The sequence below is a fragment of the Saccopteryx leptura genome, chromosome 5 (genome assembly GCF_036850995.1).
Source record: "Saccopteryx leptura isolate mSacLep1 chromosome 5, mSacLep1_pri_phased_curated, whole genome shotgun sequence".
Taxonomy (NCBI): Eukaryota; Metazoa; Chordata; class Mammalia; order Chiroptera; family Emballonuridae; genus Saccopteryx; species Saccopteryx leptura.
In genome coordinates, this window is record NC_089507.1 from 109,784,753 (window position 1) to 109,803,131 (window position 18,379).

At 40.5% G+C, this 18,379-nt stretch overlaps 1 protein-coding gene across 2 annotated transcripts in view; it reads right to left on the reverse strand.

Annotated features, from left to right (window-relative positions):
• DHTKD1 (dehydrogenase E1 and transketolase domain containing 1) overlaps window positions 1-16,752 on the reverse strand; it is a 68,510-nt gene extending 51,758 nt beyond the window's left edge. For both annotated transcript variants that reach the window (XM_066384816.1, XM_066384815.1), the window contains exons 1-4: window positions 16,495-16,752; window positions 4,420-4,575; window positions 2,432-2,643; window positions 1,019-1,213 (exon numbers count right to left, since the gene is read on the reverse strand). In XM_066384816.1, the coding sequence (XP_066240913.1) occupies window positions 1,019-1,213; window positions 2,432-2,643; window positions 4,420-4,575; window positions 16,495-16,651 (720 nt within the window). In that variant the 5' untranslated portion in view covers window positions 16,652-16,752. The remainder of the gene's footprint in view (window positions 1-1,018; window positions 1,214-2,431; window positions 2,644-4,419; window positions 4,576-16,494) is intronic.
• Between the last annotated feature and the right edge of the window lie 1,627 nt (window positions 16,753-18,379).

The following is an 18,379-nucleotide window of genomic DNA, read 5'->3' on the forward strand; positions in this document are numbered from 1 at the left end:
TTGAATACCCAAAAACTTCTCTCGTTTGCAAAAGCTTCTTATGTACCTGTCTACACAGAGGAACATCCACAGTGTGGGTACAGATGTGTTTGTCACAAATATGATCATTTATAATCATTTTTGCATCTTTGAGCAATTTCTTTGCCTGAGATATTTTAGGAATGCAATTTGTAGTTTAAAAATTTTTGCATGTATCTGAGCACATGCCTCCATCTGACAATCACTTTGTCCTGCCATACTCTACATTTTCTAAGGTATATGTCTTTTAAAAGCTGATTATCAATCTCTAGCATCAGAAACATCGAAGTATGAGTAACAGTGGTAAGCTTGGCCCCAGACATAATACCACATAGAATTTTCTCATATTCTTAAGAACAACACACACTTCCATGGCTCTGTTCACTCCATCTAATTTTGACAGTCCCTTTAACATTTGTAATTATTTTTAATCCTCTGGCCAAGGACAATGATGAAGCTTATCCATGCATCATAGCCACAACCTAATTAAATATCAAACCTCTCTGATGGTCCCTGATATCAGATGTTCAGTCCTGACTCTCAAGCCTTTCGAGAGACCTACAGAGCACAGCAGTTGAGTTAGACTGAATAGAAATACCAAGATGCAGCTACCCTATGAAATTATAAACTCTGCAGGTAAGTGGCAGGTAAAATTGATTTCTTGGAAGGTAAAATTGTATAAAATTGCACAGATCTTTATGTTTATTTGAATAATTCTTATGAAGTGAAAAAGGTGTGCTTCAAACAGCAGAATTTATCTATTCATATCATCCTTGAGGAAATAAACTAATCTTTAACTTCCCTAAATAAAGAGAGAATCCATATAAGGCTATGCAGAAAATCAACCCAGATACCCTGTCTATCCAGCAGCACTGGATTCCATCAATTAACTAAGTTATGTCCTGGACCAATGATTCATACGCTTAGTCAATTTATCTAAAAGGAAATATTAACATTGGTGTTACTCTGTTACAATTTTATGTCACAGACAATATCTTACCTCTGGAGGGAACTGCAGAAGGCCTGTCAATAAATTAAGTCTACCCCTGTGGGGCATCCCAATGATGACATCAGTGATCCCACAGTAGGCTGACATTTTTAGCAACTCATGGAAAAAGCCCATCATGCTTTCAGCTCCTTCACCTCCATATCTCTTCACTGTGGCAAACTTGGTGGCCAAAAAGTGGTCAAATTCCTATGGCACATCACATCAGACACATTTGTTATAGGAAGATAGCCAACCACTTAGGTCAAAGTCAGACATGTTTGGGTGTGTTGTTAAGAAGACCCTGCACTACTCCAAGTGGCTGCAGCTGTGCCCTTTCACTACCTACCCCAGAGAAAGAAGGAAGTCACCCAGAGTCCAGTAGGAAAGCCTTGCCAAGGACACCGGACAGCAGTAAGGTATGTAGAGAAAATAATCTGAGACGTAGAATAACTTACCCCAAGAGGGATCCCCTCAGATGTGTGCTCTTCCGGAGCAGGCACTAGGACTCAGATTTCTGCTGCCTCAAACCAGTACCTGAGTTTTAGTATCAGGCTCTACAATACTATTTCATCAAGACTGTGAACTAGCCAACCAATGGTCTAAATTATTGGGAATAAATTTCTTTCTTTTTTTTTTTAAATTAAGTGAGAGGCAGGGAGCAGAGAGACAGACTCCTGAATGCATCCTGAATGAGATCCACCTGGTAAGCCCCCTACCGGACAATGCTCTGCCTATCTGGAACCACTGCTCTGTTGCTCAGCAATTGAGCTATTTTAGCACCTGAGGCAAGGCTATGGAGCCATCCTCAGCACTTGGGACCAACTTGCTCAAACCATTCAAGCCATGTCTGCGGGAGAGGGAAAGGGAGAGAGAAAGAGAGAAAAGGAAGAGGGAAGGGTAGAGAAGCAGATGGTTGCTTCTCCTATGTGCCCTGACCAGGAATTGAACCCAGGACTTCCACATGCTGGATTGATGCTTTACTGCTGAGCCAACCAGCTAGGGTCTGGGAATAAATTTCTTGTTATCTTGATATGCCTGAGTCCTGATAATAGCCCCTGACAAAAATTCAGCTCCATCAATTTGTACTAATTTACTTCATGCATAGTTTTTTGGTTTTGTTTTGTTTTTTATCACTTCAGAGAACACAAATGAGAAGATCTTAAGGGTTTTGTTATCTTTTATAGAGTGAATAGACAAATATGTATATAAAAAGTATTCTGGTTCTGGAAGAACCAACAGCTCCATTGTTTGGTAACTACTTAAAATAAAGTAGTGTACATTATGTTGTCTGTTGTGTTGAGGCAACGGAGGGTAAGTGGAGGTACCGTCAGTGATTTCATGCCTAATTCCCTCTCTTCAGTATTTATATATCTTTGTAGGAAATGAGTTGAACTATTGTACTGATATTAGCTGCTACTTTTATACCTGAGATTCTAGCATTAGTTTTGACAGATTTTTTCGTTCTTCTGTGGTAAACGTCTCCTTTTCAAGTTCCTCAAACCGCCTGGCAAACCAATCTTTCTCTTCTTGGCTCTGAAGTTGGGAGGTTTCAATGGAAATCTGCCCACAGTAAATCTGGTTGAGATGCGCTAATACTTCCTCAAGAGAGGCCTCGTCCTTCCCCATGTTCAATAATCCTAAGAAATGGAATCAAAGGGATCCTCTTAAAGACGAATCAACAATGTAACTACTTATAGAACATACTAAAATAATTATTTCAATTCAGAGCATTTTGTTCCGAATAAGTTGTGTCATTATCAATGCTTATCTATATTTTTCTAGAAGCAAAACTAAAAATATAGTAAAAAACTATAAGGTAGTAAAACTAGAAGAAAAAATCTTTCTTCACAAAGTCAGAGTCATACCATTTTATGACAAATTTTGATGTTATAATCCTTTAAACTAAAATTGCAAAGCTACTTTTAATCTGCTTTATAGCTTCAAATCTGATGTCCTACCTTTATCCCAAATATCTATCTCCCAAAATGTTCCAGGCTTAATAATATCAATAAAGCAATGTCTATGGTTATCTAATGTAAATTAATATTGATAGCAAAGTAACATTTTAAGGTAAGAGGAAATCTCCCTGATATTCAGAGTCAAAGAAAAGGAAAGTTTGTAATATTCATTAGCTCAGCATCAAATAAGTTATCAGTTATTTGCCTAAATCTACAACATGAATTAACAAACCAACATTTAATTTGTATTGCTTATGGTTTCTTAAAATAAACTTTAGATCTTTGATATTGATTGACCATGTTGCAATGAATATGGGCGTGCAGATATCTCTTCAAGATCCTGATGTCACCTGACCTGTGGTGGCGCAGTGGATAAAGCATCGACCTGGAATGCTGAGGTCACCGGTTCGAAACCCTGCACTTGTCTGGTCAAGGCACATATGGGAGTTGATGCTTCCTGCTCCTCCCCCCTTTCTCTCTCTCTCTCACTCTCTCTCCTCTCTAAAATGAATGAATAAAAATAAAGAATTGAGCAATATTTAAAAAAAATAGATCCTGATGTCAACTCCTTTGGATAAATACCTAGAAGTGAAATTGCTGGATCATAAGATGGTTTTATTTTTTATTTTCTGAGGAACCTCCATGCTGTTTTCCATAGTGGCTATACCAACTTACATTCTCACCAAACAGTGCACAAGGATTCTCTTTTCTCCACATCCTTGCCAATTTCTGTTTTTTACAATAGCCAATTCTAACAGATGTGAGGTGATATCTCACCATAGTTTTGATTTGCACTTTCCCAGTACCTTTTCATGCACCTGTTGGCTGTCTTTATAGATTTTTTTTTAATTTTACATTGCCTGAAAAGTATTTGCTTAAATTCTCAGTAGATACATCAATTAATAACTTAGCTTTCCACAGAATCTTTTATTTTACTTGAGAGAGAGAGAGAGAGAGAGAGAGAGAGAGAGAGATGAGAAGCATCAACTTGTAGTTGTTCATTACACTTAGTTGTTCATTGGTTCTCATATGTGCCTTGACCGGGGAGGGCTCAAGCCAAGCCAGTGACCACTTGCTCAAGCCAGTGACCTTGGGATCATGTCAATGATTCGTGCTCAAGCCAGCAACCCCACGCTCAAGCTGTCAAGCCCACGCTCAAGCTGGCAGGATTTCAAACAGCGACCTCAGTGTCCCAGGTCAAGGTTCTATCCACTGTGCCACCACCGGCCAGGCTGTCTATAGGTTTTTGAATGCAGAAAAAATGGGCCCTATCAAAAGACATTCTAGAATTTTAAGATTGCTCCTCCCTGATAGTGCTTGAATGTGCCCCTCACTGTCTCCTCACACCTCATAAAAGTCTCAGCTCCAGTGGGCATATGGGATCTTCAAAAACAGAGAAAGCCCCACCTTGGTTGGCAGCTGTCACATGGTAGGTCTGTTGTCAATGGGCTTTACCTGTGGTATTAAAGGGTCCCTGCAGGGTCTGCACAAGAGCTTGGATTTCAGGCACATTCTCCTGTAGAGCTTGTCCAGTGAAGAGGGGATTGATTTTGGCAGCTTTATGACCATGCTCACAATATGCTGTCACCAACCTGGCAAGTCCATGATCAACTAATTTAGGAGAAAAAGAAAGCAATACAGTGTAGGAAATGCCTACAAAACACAAAAATCAGTTTTTCAAATAAGCCTTTGTGGCTTAGACATTTTAATGTGTTGCTCCCACCCATCACATCCTTCCGGTGGTTTTCAGGATTAAAGACTATCAGAATCCAGAAAAACACACTTATTTCTTTAAAATTATCTCATGATAACTAAAATTACTAAAACAAAATGTAAATGAATGTATTCAGATAAAAAACAATTATATACATGAATAAATATTAAAAGAGAATACTCCAAATTAAAAAAGTCATGTCAATAATGTTGAGATTATGAATAATTAGTCCTCTTAATTATTATTTAAGATGTTTTTCAATACCTTACATAAAAAATAGAGATAGGTAGTATTACCAGAAAGGGAACCTGGCCCTTGGGGTCTGCCTAAGGCCAGCTGGTAGTGTGTAACAACATGAGTCCAGGTGATTTTAAGAGTACTTTTATTAAAGCTGGGGACAGTGAAACAAGGAATGGCCTAGAATAAAAGAAGCAACAGCACACCAAACCGACACTCTATGAACCAAGCCAACCAGCCAAAGCTTCTAGAGTATCATTAAAAGCCTGGTTGGTAAGCCTTTAGAAATTGGAGCAGTGATTTCTGTAAGTTAATGTTTACTGAGAGAAGGTTTAGTGATGGTGAGCCTGTATATTTACTATTAGACTTATCCCACTAAAGATGGAGTTTTGTAGATGATACCAGAAGCTGTGGAAAGTAGAGAAGATCACCCAGAAAGAAAGCAGATTGAGAAAGTGACCCTGGGCAGATCCACAGAGTACAAATAGTTTAGAAATGAGTAAAGAGGAAGAGCCTTACCAGAAGTGTTTGAGGTTATTAGGAGGAAAACCAGGGTCTTGCAATGCCAGAGAGACAAGAGTGTATTTTTAAGGGGTGCCCTCTATGAGACAACCATTATTAAAAGTTTTTTAAATATACACACACACACTGGGTGGGGCAAAAGTAGATTTCAGTTGTTCATATGGAAAATAATACAATAATTAATAAATAATAATACAAGAATAAACTCTGTGCTTTGTATACTCATACCTGTAAGCCTACTTTTGCCCCACCCTGTGTGTGTGTGTGTGTGTGTGTGTGTGTGCATGTGTGTGTATGTGTGTGTATTTAATGAAGTGGCCAGTTGGGGTCACAAAGAGCATGTGGCATCCACTATCGGGGCAGAGCCAAAGAGAGGCTTGTTCTCCTCCCACCTCTGGGCACATCCTACAACCTTCCTGAGACAGTCTAGTTTTCTCTCAGACCCTCATATCTGGTTTCTTCTACCAGACACAATCCGATATCCTTCCCTCTCTGGCCTGTAGATCTCTGGAATTCTATCTCAAGATTAACAAACCTTCTGACATTCTTAACCTCTTCTCTGACCATTCCTTACCCTTCTGTCCTAACTGGAACCTGTTATACTGTCAGGACACCGATAAAAGGTGATCACGCATACCTCTCAAACATTGAAAGTGGAGTCAATGCTTCCTCTCTTTCTTTCTAAACCCCCCGTCCTCAGAGAGACATGCTGTAGTGTTGTTAACTAATCCCCATTGGCCAGAAGTCATTACAAAATCATGCTGTAGGAGCATGCTTAATGGGAAAGTGTCTGTTTATTTAGATTAAAAAGGACTATAATATATATAGCATGAGCCTATTTTTTGTTAAAATGTGTTTATGAGTAAATAGTATATATTTCATTATATAGTACATATGGCACATTAGTATATATACTTCATATATATGTATATGTATGTATGTATGTATCTATATTTTATATATATATAAAGAAACAAACCAAAACTTTATCATTTATCCTATGTCAAAATTTCTGGGGTTTTTGTTGTTTATCACATTTTCTAAGTTTTCTGCAGTAGAAATGTACACTAGAGCTCTTTAAATTGTATTCGTTGAACAAGCTAGCTGCCCACTGCATTCTGAAAGTTTTTTTTTCTTTTTCTTTTATTTTTATTTATTCATTTTAGAGAAGAGAGGGAGAGACAGAGGAAGAGAGAGAGAGGAGAGACAGAGAGAGAGAATGGGGGAGGAGCTGGAAGCATCAACTCCCATATGTGCCTTGACCAGGCAAGCCCAGGGTTTCGAACCGGCAACCTCAGCATTTCCAGGTCGATGCTTTATCCACTGCGCCACCACAGGTCAGGCTGAAAGTTTTTGATTAGTGGGTTCTCTCCCAGTGTACCTGCATATCTGTCCTTACCAGTTGACTAAATGTTGGTAAAAATAATTTTATATTTGTTCCTAAGCTGTGAGGAAAAGTAAAATATCAGGAGAGAAATTATAGACATCTAGAAAAATGCTGCACTCAGATTGCTTTCACAAGCTCTCTTTAAATACTGCATAGGTACAAGCAAAGATATAATGCATAGGTTAAAATAACTAAAGCATCTCTTAGGTCTTTATGATAAGCTTTGCTTCAATGACTTTCTCAAAATGTAACTGACCAACTTCTAGTTTCAAATGCATTGGATATATGTGCTTGTGCTGTTTTTCTTCTGTAGCAAATTATTATAAAAGTATTTGTTACAAAATATTTATCTATTTAATAGAATGAAATATGTAATGAAAATAATTAAATTAGGCTATTTAAAGAATATAAAATAAAAAATAAAAATAATAATAATATGAGAGCACAGCAATAGAATGCATATATTCTTCATTAAAATAACCTCCTATTGCTGTATAAATCAAAGGTTTACCAAAAAAAAAAAGAATAACTTTATCTTAGGCACAATACTGTCAAAACAACTTAGAACTCATGATATCTCTAAAAGTCCAGAGGAATTTAAGTTAAATCCGTAAAAAAACAGAGAAAATAGGGAAAACAACAGAACACATACACATTCTTCTTCAAAACAAAATGGAAAATATTGGAGGCATGCTTCTGGCTCAGATCGGCACATAGTAGATGCTTAAGAAATATATGTTATTACTTGAATGAAGGAAGCCCTGAGATTCCACATACTGTAACAGAGTCACAGAAGCCTCACAATGAAAGTTTTCCAGAGCACTTGAGAGCTGCAGTAAAATCTTCTTGCTCATGTAGAGCCTCTTTTTCTGACTTGCCCTTCCCATCACAGGGGGTGGGTTCCAGCAGTTCTGTCTATATCACTCCATTCGGCCTCTCCACAAGTTCATGGATTCTGAAGATACCCAAAGTGAAGTGGGTCAGATTCAAATCTTTCCAGATTTTGAAATTTAGAACTGAGAGATAAGTTATAAGAAAAGAATTAGCCTGAGATAGCTATCCTTAGAAAAGTCTGCTTGCAACATTGGCCTTTGGCTGGTGCCTGGGAACTTGGATTTTAGAAATATGTATCTTACTCACCTGTCTCTCTAATTGATAAGGGTGACCCACTATGCCTAGATTGTGCAAACAACATGGTTTATGCTGAATAACTGCTTTTCTAGTGGGAGTCTGGAATTTTGGCATGTGCAGATGGTACTTACAAAAACATCTCCCAATAAAAACCTTGGGTTCTGAGCCTCTAATGGGCTTCCCTGGACAGAAACATTGCACATATGTTGTAGTGTTTTTGTCACTTGAAGAGGTGTGCATTCTACTACTACCCACCATGGGAAAGAGAGCATAAGACAGACTGCATAATGGTTTCTCCAGACAATTCCTGTACCTTTTTTCCATTCTGACCCAGCTGTGTATCCCTATATATCACTGTAATAAAGCTTAGCAACTATATGCTGAGTCCAAATGTGGTGTGGTCTGAAGTACACCCAAAACATATTTTGGGTGACAGTGGAGCTGGGTACACTAACAGCTGCGCCCTATGAACCCCCAAACAGCTTCTGCCAATATTCCCAGAGCTAGCTCTGATTCACTACATTTATCCTTCAGTTCTAGGAGATACCCTTGTACTTTCCAACAAAGGTCACTCTTTTCTTAAAATAGAGTTAGTTTCTGTAGCCCATGACCAAAAGAATCTTATTTAATACAGGAAGTGAACAAAGAAAGTATGATATGATAGGGATAGCTACATCAATTACTTTATTCTCCGCTTCAAGCAAACACGTTAGGGGCACTGAATAATGTTTTATTATCAGGAAGAAAATTGTTCATATTAATCAGTATGAAGCACATTGATAAACTCAACTATACTTACTGCTTAAAATAAAAGTCAATACAATTTGCTTTCATCCTCTGGTCATAAACAGCCTCCCCCCAAAATATCTAGATCATATCATAATGTCATTAGTACTTTTGGTCTGCATTTGTACTCCAGAATTACTTAGACTTTTTAAAAATCTCTAATGCAGTAAGATTTTCTTCAACCATTTCCCCCATGACTCCAGTAAAGGCTCCTGTTATTTCTAATGTGCAACATACCTATAACCTCTCATATCAACTACTAAAGCTCAGTAAAGGTCAGTAACCACTAAACACTGTTTGGAATCCTGTGGCTTCCATTTCCTGATGATGACTAAATTCTGCCATTTTTTATAACCCAAATCCTCCACAGTGAAATTTATATTTATTAATCACCACTCCTAAACCCATCTCCATTTTAATTGGGATTGTCAATAAAAAAATTCAAGTTTACTTGAAAATTGAGGTTTACAGAGGTTAAAGTACATGTTGTTACTAATAGCCAGCCAAAAGGATTCTAAGTACAGGTCAAATTTTAACTAGTAAAACCACAGCCATCCAAAAGTTTACCAGAAGCAAATTCAATATCTTTTTAAAGCCTAATAGAATGGAAGTTTTAGTGAATGATGTAGTAATCCTATGAAAGCAATGATTTTCAGCCATGACAAACATATGAAGAGAGACAGTTGATGAAGGACAAAGGGGAGAAGGGAGACACCATAACTCTGATTATACCTCCTCCCTCTTCGTATGTCACCTTTGATGTTGGAGGATACCATGAGTCAGTTTCAATAGAGTTTGTCCTTTGATTTACTTTGCCAGTACTGAAAAGTTAAGTACATAATCCACGACACTAACAAAGTCATTCCTCTCAAGCAACGAGCTACCTTTCAGGACTACTGGCAGGTGACATGAAAAAGGCTCGAGTCCATCAAACCATGTCCTTGGCTTCATCAGCCTCCCGTCCTAATTAATGGAACTGACCATGAGCACACACACAGAATTTAAGAAAAAAACAACAAATCTTATTGTCGTTTTCAGCAAAAAAGAAGTTATTACTTTTTTCTGAAACATAGGACACACTGTTACTAATATAGTAATAGTAATATGGTGGATTGCCCAATATATAAAGTGCTTCTTTTCTTGGTACTTGGGCTTATGGTTATATGTGTACAATTCTAATACACTAAATGTAAAATAAACTGCATATACAAAATCTTATTTCCATGTCTTAACAGGAATGAATCAGTTAATAAGTATTCAGTTAAGAGTAGAACTAAAAAGAATATAATACTAGGTCTTCACCAGGAGAATCCTAAAATGAAAGTGAGAAGATGGTCCCTATACAAAACCACAATAAATCAGAAAAAGTTCAATACAGTCCAAAGGCTCCATAATGAGTGTTGAGGGAGTTCAGATTAGGATGGCCTGGTGCTGTCTGGAAAGATATTCTGGAGGAGATGGAAATGAGGTGGGCCATGGAGAATGGATAAAAAGTAAAAAGGCGGCCCTGGCCGGTTGGCTCGGTGGTAGAGCGTCGGCCTGGCGTGCAGAAGTCCCGGGTTCGATTCCCGGCCAGGGCACACAGGAGAAGCGCCCATCTGCTTCTCCACCCCTCCCCTTCTCCTTCTTCTCTGTCTCTCTCTTCCCCTCCTGCAGCCGAGGCTCCATTGGAGCAAGGATGGCCCGGGCGCTGGGGATGGCTCCTTGGCCTCTGCCCCAGGCGCTAGAGTGGCTCTGGTCGCAACAGAGTGACGCCCCGGAGGGGCAGAGCGTCGCCCCCTGGTGGGCGTGCCGGGTGGTTCCCGGTCGGGCGCATGCGGGAGTCTGTCTGTCTCCCCGTTTCCAGCTTCAGAAAAATACAAAAAAAAATAAAAATAAAAATAAAAAAAAAAAGGAAAAAGGAATATAAAGCATCCAGCTGGGATGCTGAGGACCCGGTTCAAAACCCCAAGGTCGCCAACTTGAGTGTGGGCTCATCCAGCTTGAGTGCAGCCTCACCAGCTTGAGCACAGGGTTGCCAACTTGAGCATGGGATGAGAGACATAACCCCATGATCGCTGGCTTCAGCCCAAAAGTCACTGGCTTAAAGCCCAATGTCGCTGGCTTGAGCAAGGGGTCACTGCTCAGCTGGAGCTCCCTGGTCAAGGCACATATGAGAAAGCAATCAATGAACAACTAAAGTGCTGCAACTACAAGTTGATACTTCTCATTTCTCTTCTTTTTTGTCTGTCCCTGTCTGTCTCTCTCTCACTTAAAAAAAAAAAAGAAAGCACAGAATAAAGAACAACTTTGGGTAAAGACTGGAATGTGGGGGCATTCATGTTGGAGGGAGGTAAAAAGAAGGCAGAATGGGTCAGGACATATGAAGGGCATTGAATACCAAGCTAAAGACTTAGATTTAATTTTAAGAGGCAAGATAGAGCCTTTGAAAACCTGAGTAAGAAAATGACTTAGGCCTGACCTGTGGTGGTACGTCGACCTGGAAATGCTGAGGCGGCTGTTCGAAACCCTGGGCTTGCTTGGTCAAAGCACATATGGGAGTTGATGCTTCCAGCTCCTCTCCCCCTTCTCTCTCTCTGTCTCTCCTCTCTCTCTCTGTCTCTCCCTCTCCTCTCTAAAATGAATAAATAAAAAATAAAAATAAATAAAAAAAAGAAAATGACTCAATGAAACCAGTGTTATAGAAAGAGTAGACTAAGTTACAAGAGAAGTAGGCTACATATTTTAATACCAGAGAGGCTAGTAATATTACCTCTTTGAAGTCATAATCTTTTTGAGAATTTTTTATTTATTTATTTTTAGAGAGAGAGGAGTGAGAGAGAGAGAGAGAGAGAGAGAGAGAGAGAGAGAGAGAAGGGGGAGGAGCAGGTAGCATCAACTCCCATATGTGCCTTGACCAGGCAAGCCCAAGGTTTCGAACCGGCAACCTCAGAGTTCCAGGTCGACACTTTATCCCACTGCGCCACCACAGGTCAGGCCTTTTTGAGAATTTAATAAAAGCTACAAGCCCTTGCCTAGAAACAGAGACACACACAGAGTTGTGCAAAGTTCACAGACCCTCTGAAATCTTTTCGTAGGGGTTTATGGACTTAGGTTAAGAACCTTTGAATTAAGCTTTTCTTTGTAACACACCAGAATTAAAGGACTAGACTAGGATCCTGGTTAGTGAAAATATAAAGAAAGCAAATCTTTGAGAAATAAAGTGCTCAAAATTTTTTATGAAATATGAGGTGAAAAGGTTGATAGTGGAATGCTAGCCCAAGAATTTTACCATACATCTGTAGCAGAAACTGCTATAACTCCCAGTATACATTTTCCCTTTTCTTTCAGGGTAATAGTTGAGTATTTGACCACCCACAATAGAGATACACATACCAGCCTTCCTTGCAGCCAGTGTGGCCAGATGACTACCATATTTTTCACTCCATAAGATGCACCTGACCATAAGACACACCTAGGGTTTTAAGGAGAAAAATAAGAAAAAAAATATTCTGAACCAAATGGTGTGTTACAATATTTAATAAAGTACTGTATTTTTCGCTCCATAAGACGCACGGGCATTTTTCATTCCACTTTTTTGGGGAAAAAAGTGTCTTATGGAGCAAAAAATATGGTAACTTCAGACCAATAAGAAGGTAATAGAAGTGATGTATATAACTTTTGGCTCTTGTCTGTTCTCTTCTCTTCCCCCTTTCCTCGGTCCTACTGGCCAATATGTGGATGTAGTGGTGAGCCATCTCAGACCAGAATTGAAAGCAACACCCACAGGATGGTGAAGAAACAACATAGAAGGAGCTTGACCCCCTATGACATTGCAGAGAAAAGTTGTTATGCCGTATTAGATTAAATAAAATCTTATTTGCAATTATTATTTCAGGTTTCTGGCACAGGCCCTGAACTCATCCTATCTAATACAGAATTTGGTACCCAAGGTGGTTTGCTGTAATCATAGAACCTGAAATGGCATGACTGGCTTAGCAACCATGCACTGGGTGTCAAGGACCCATATAATTCAGGAAGCTGATAGCAGTGTTACTCTATCTGAAAAAACATTTGGAAAACTGTCACCTGCAACCTGAAATACCGTGAAAGTAGGCCAAATGCCCATGGAACCTGTTGCTCAATAGTGTGTGTTCACTGTTTCTTGTCACTTTCAGGAAAGCCCTGGGAGAAAGATGAGATCAAGTTGGAGCTAGCTAATCCATAAAAAGAAATGGTAAGAAATTCACACTGCATGGAGGTACTCTCTGTGGTCTCAGTACCTAGAAGGCAGACCCTGGCAAGTTTGGAAAATAGAACTAATTAGAAAAGGTGGTTTTTGAAGAGGCTGTCTAACAGGAGATAAGAAAACAACCCTCTCTTTTTTTTTTTTTTTTTCATTTTTCTGAAGCTAGAAACAGGGAGAGACAGACAGACTCCCGCATGCGCCTGACCGGGATCCACCCGGCACGCCCACCATGGGCGATGCTCTGCCCACCAGGGGGCGATGCTCTGCCCATCCTGGGCGTCGCCATGTTGCGACCAGAGCCACTCTAGCGCCTGAGGCAGAGGCCACAGAGCCATCCCCAGCGCCCGGGCCATTTTGCTCCAATGGAGCCTTGGCTGCGGGAGGGGAAGAGAGAGACAGAGAGGAAAGCGAGGGGGAGGGGTGGAGAAGCAAATGGGTGCTTCTCCTGTGTGCCCTGGCCGGGAATCGAACCCGGGTCCTCCGCACGCTAGGCCAACGCTCTACCGCTGAGCCAACCAGCCAAGGCAACAACCCTCTTTAAGTACCTTCTAGTAAGCATTCCCAGTTAGACAAGGTGAAGAGCCAGCATAGACTTCAAGATCAGATAAAGGGTGTGGTCTTCCCATGCAAGCCTATTATTTTGGTTGATCTCAAGGTAAGCACCATTAAATTAAGCTGAATGGGTAGGAAACACTATACATAAGACTGGAGTTTTCTGGCTCAAATGTTAGGTCTAGATAAGATCTTTGAGCAATTTGTTCGTGAAATGACCATAAGTAAAAAGACTGCAGATCTATGAATTTTGTAAGAAAATTGTATTGCCAAAGAAATCCCAACTCTGACCAGAAAAACAAACAAATAACAAACAAACAAACAAAACCCTATCTCCTAATCTTATCAAAATAGACTGTGAAAGGAAAGCATGTCCATATCAGAGATGCTACAGAAGATAATGGGTAAAGAACCCATCAGGCAAAGCCAGGGGAATGGAGCGGGGTGGGGGTGGGGGTACAGGGTAGGGGGTGGGAATGGGCAGAGAGCTGAGTTGAAGGGCCAAGTAAACTTGTAATCTTTTTACATAGCCATATCAAGGAACTTTTGTCATTCCTCCCCAATAGGATTTGGTAACTAATTTGAACCAAATCAGTGACTGCTACAGATTCCTCCTTCTTTCCTTCTACAGAAGGAAGTTCTCTTTATATATTCTTTGTGTACATATGGAGTAGATGCCAGTTCATAAAATTCCATACCATGAGGAGTCACAGCCAGACCTAATGGAGAGGACCACACATTCTCCAGAAATAATGGACTATTAGCTGGATTCAGGAATTGAATGGAAAGAGATGAACATGTTCTATGTATTGGAAGAAAGCTTAGGCTATTTGAGTGGCCAAAGACATCAAGTGTGGTGATTATTAGTTATTTTCTGATATCTATTTTTCTCTTCTTTCTCAAAATAATTTTTAGCTGAATAAAGACTACCCTGAATAAAGACTGGGCTTTCCAGTTTCCCTTGCAGGTATATAGAAACAGATGACCAAGTGAGATACTATTGGATGTGATATAAGCAACTCTCCTTCTACCTTCTTCTATGCAATCTAGTGGGAGATAATGATCTACAAAAAGAGTTATTATAAAATAATGTGACAAGTCCTAAAACAGAAAGAAGGAAAAGTTGTCATAAATCCTACATGCAGTGGTAATTTTGATAAAAGTTACAGAATGGCCTATTTGCCTTTAAGTTTTATTCAAAGTAGTAAAAAAAATAAGGACAATGAAAATAAAATTATTACCCTTAGCAATGAAGTTCCCTAAGCTAGATCCCGTAACTATGCAACAAACAATTGTTTCCCAGGATTTCTTTGATTCTTCCTGCCCAGTATACACAAGCTCATACCCTTGGCCTGTAGTTCTGACTCAATACTGGACTTTCAAATTTCACCAAGCAAGTTCATTACTAGTGGGAAGGGGAGGACAATTTGATGATGAGAGAAGAGGGGTGGTTATATATAAAATTAGCTCCGGTGACCTTTTTCAAAACACACCAGCCCAAATCTTCCCAGGTTATTTGCATATAATCTTCCAGTTAAGAATAATCAGCCCCGGTTTTTTCAAGGCAAGGCTAATTCTTAGCTGCCAGGCTGTTTGAGGAATCAGAGACCAATTGTGAGGGAAAACCTCATATGAGACCACAATAATTGGGCACTGAGCACATGCCAATATGATCTTAAATGAAGAAGAGATTGTCAAACACATTTTATACACACATCTCTTATTAACTATAACAGTATTTGGCCATGTTCGGGCATGGACTCCCTATTAGAGCATTATTTGGGGTGCCTGATAAAAATACATATTCCTGAACCTCATCTCAGACTATTAAATTAGAACCCGGGGAAGAGAGAGACGGAGGCCTGAAAACTGGCACTTTACATATCATTCAGAGTGATTTGAACACACACTTACATTTGATAATATATAAAACTTTTGACACTCACTTTGCAAAGTGAAACAAGATATCTATAGTCTTACCCTCAAGGGATTAACAATGTAGTATGCCATATGCCTTCTCTAAAGAACCCCCACTGCATCGAAAGGAGAGAAGTCAGTTTTATTTAAAATGTCCCCTGAGGTCAAGAGCAAAATCTGAGGTTCCAGTGTGTGATGTAAGATTCAAAGGTCAGGTGCTTAGTTGATGGAGGGAAACTTCATTGTTAATCAAATAACCGGATCAAAGATACCAAATGATTTTATTCTGATAATTGATCTGATCTGCATTGTTTTCTACTCTGTGAGGATGAATAAAGATACAATAATAACTTTGGAACATAAATCAAAAAATCAAAATTAATCTCTTGCACATGAGTATATAACAGAAAAGAGAGATTCCAAAAAAATCCCTCATACTCATGTCTTCTAATCCAATAAAATTCCAGTAAAATGGTTCTAATTTCAGCAAAGAGTTTTAAACTCTGAAATTAAAGTTAGAGGCTAGCTAGAGTACATAAACAAATAATAAGTACCATGCTATGGTCCAAGACCAACAACTAACTGCCCTCCTCATCCTAACAATATAGTCGTGATCCCCACATTCCCACTCACAGGAGCTTTGAATACAGCCCTGAAATGTATCCTTGAGTAAACTGCAGGAACTGGAAGATCTTAGAACTTTTCTTTTCCCGCAGTCCCGCCTCCGCAAAGAGCTAAATTCCAAGTTTACAACCAAGTAATAGAAAAGACAAGAGCTCACAAAATCACTTTGAACTCGGAAGGTGGGAAGATCACCCAAGCGTGAAACCGATGTTGAGGCCCTGACCTCAAAGTTCCTCAGCTATCGAGGCTGGACAGAGAGTGACCCCGACACTGACGACCCCCACACCTGTCTCTCTTCCCCTTACCACCTTCCTTCTCACCAGTCTGCGTCCCCCTTCCTGACCTCGCCCTCAACAGCACCCACCGCAGGCCCGGCAGGAAGGTCCCCTGCCTCCACAGCCCCCACGCCCACGGCCCCGTCCCATCCCAGACCTGGCGGGCGCGCCACCCCGCCCCGGGGTTCCCGGCTGTCGGGCTTCCTCGGCCGGTAGCCGTAGACACCCCTCTCCGTCTGGTAGCTGCGCCAGGGTAGGAACATAGGGGCCCGACCGAGGCTTCGTCTTGCTGCTGCCACAGTGACCGAGGCCATGTTCCACCTGCCTCCTGGCCCGCAGGACGCGGACAACAGAGCACAAAGTGTGGCCCTAGGTACGCCTGGAACCCGGGAACGCGCCTCGCGGAAGGTGGGAAGTAGTAGCCCCGCCCTTGACAACGCCCCCGCGCCTGATTGGTCGGGGCCGGACCCCCCCCCCCCCTTGGAGCCAATCCAGGGCTTTCGGAAAACCAGACGAAGCCACACCCCGGACCCTGCGGGACTCGCGCGGTCCTAGAAGCTGAATATAACCCTGGATTTGGGATAAGTGTGGAGTGCTGAACAGAGCGTAACCGGCTTTCTGATACAAAACTTGGTGTTTCTATATACTGTATCCTACAGTTTCCTGCCAGGATTATTTACCCACCATCCATCTGCTGGAAGCCGCAGAGTTCAACCACATAGACACAATATAGGTTGTCAAATGGAAAGGAAAATTAGCGGCTAGGTTCATAAGTGACTGGGACTCATACCAAAGGACGCAAGGAGCCAGGAAATCAATCTCTCACTCGTTTTTCTTAAGAAACATTAAAGGAGAACCTGACCAGGTGGTGGCGCCGTGGCAAAAGCGTCGACTTGGGACACTGAGGACCCAAACTCTGAGGTCGCTGGCTTAAGCGTGCGCTCCTCTGGCTCCAACACAGACTTAACAGCGTGATTGTGAGGGTCTCAGGCTTGAGCGTGGAATCATAGACATGACTCCATGGTCACTAGCTTAAGCTCAAATGTCGCTGGCTCTGCTGGAACCATCAAAACTTCCACCTCAAGGCACAAATGAGAAGCAATAAATGAACAAGTAAAAGTGACACAACTATGCGTTAACACCTCTCATCTCTCTCCTTTCCTGTCTGTCTCTCAAAGAAAAAAAAGAAGGAAAATAAAGAGAAAAAAAGAAACATTGAGAGAGAAAGTACAAAACAGGTGAGGAGGAGGCTGTGTTAAAAAGAATGAGTGAAAAGAGATTGGGCATGAAAGATTTCAGCAGTGTAGAAATAGTTGAGATTCTTTATGTTCTATCTCTGACAGTGTTTTCCAAACTATTTTATTCTGACTCACCTTTAACTTTGCCATTATGATGGAGGATGAAATGAATCTGAATCTTTCCCTAGTTAGTCGTCCATCATTCCTGTACTGCTTACCCCATACTTCTAAGAACATTATTCCTATGAGCCCAACATACCTTTCTACCTCATTCATTCAACCACTATGCCCACAGAATACTCTCCTAGGTTACAAAGATTAATAAGATCTTACCTTAATCGATTTCCAGTCCAGTAACAGACTGAACTCAACACAAGTATGAGAGATGCTATGAGACAGGCATGCACAGGTGCCCTACAAGCACAGAAAAATGGCATCCATACAAACAAGTGTGTTGGGAGGACCTTCGAGTGGAAGCAACACTAGAACAAATCTTTGAGGGATGAAGTTTGTTATGGTGATTAAGAATTTTTTTCTTGTGCTGGTCAGTTAGCTCAGTTGATTAGAATGTCCTCCAAACACTCAGGTTGTGGGTTTGATCCCCCACAGGGCACATACAAGAAGCAACTAATGAATGCACAACTAAGATGAATAACAAATGAATGCTTCTCTCTCCCTTCCTATCTGTTTCTCTAAATTCAATCAATCAATAATAGTAAATGATTTTTTTCTTTACAATTTTAATACAAGACAGTTCAGGACATGTTTGAAAGATGTTGCTAAATATTAAGTAAAAAATTCAAT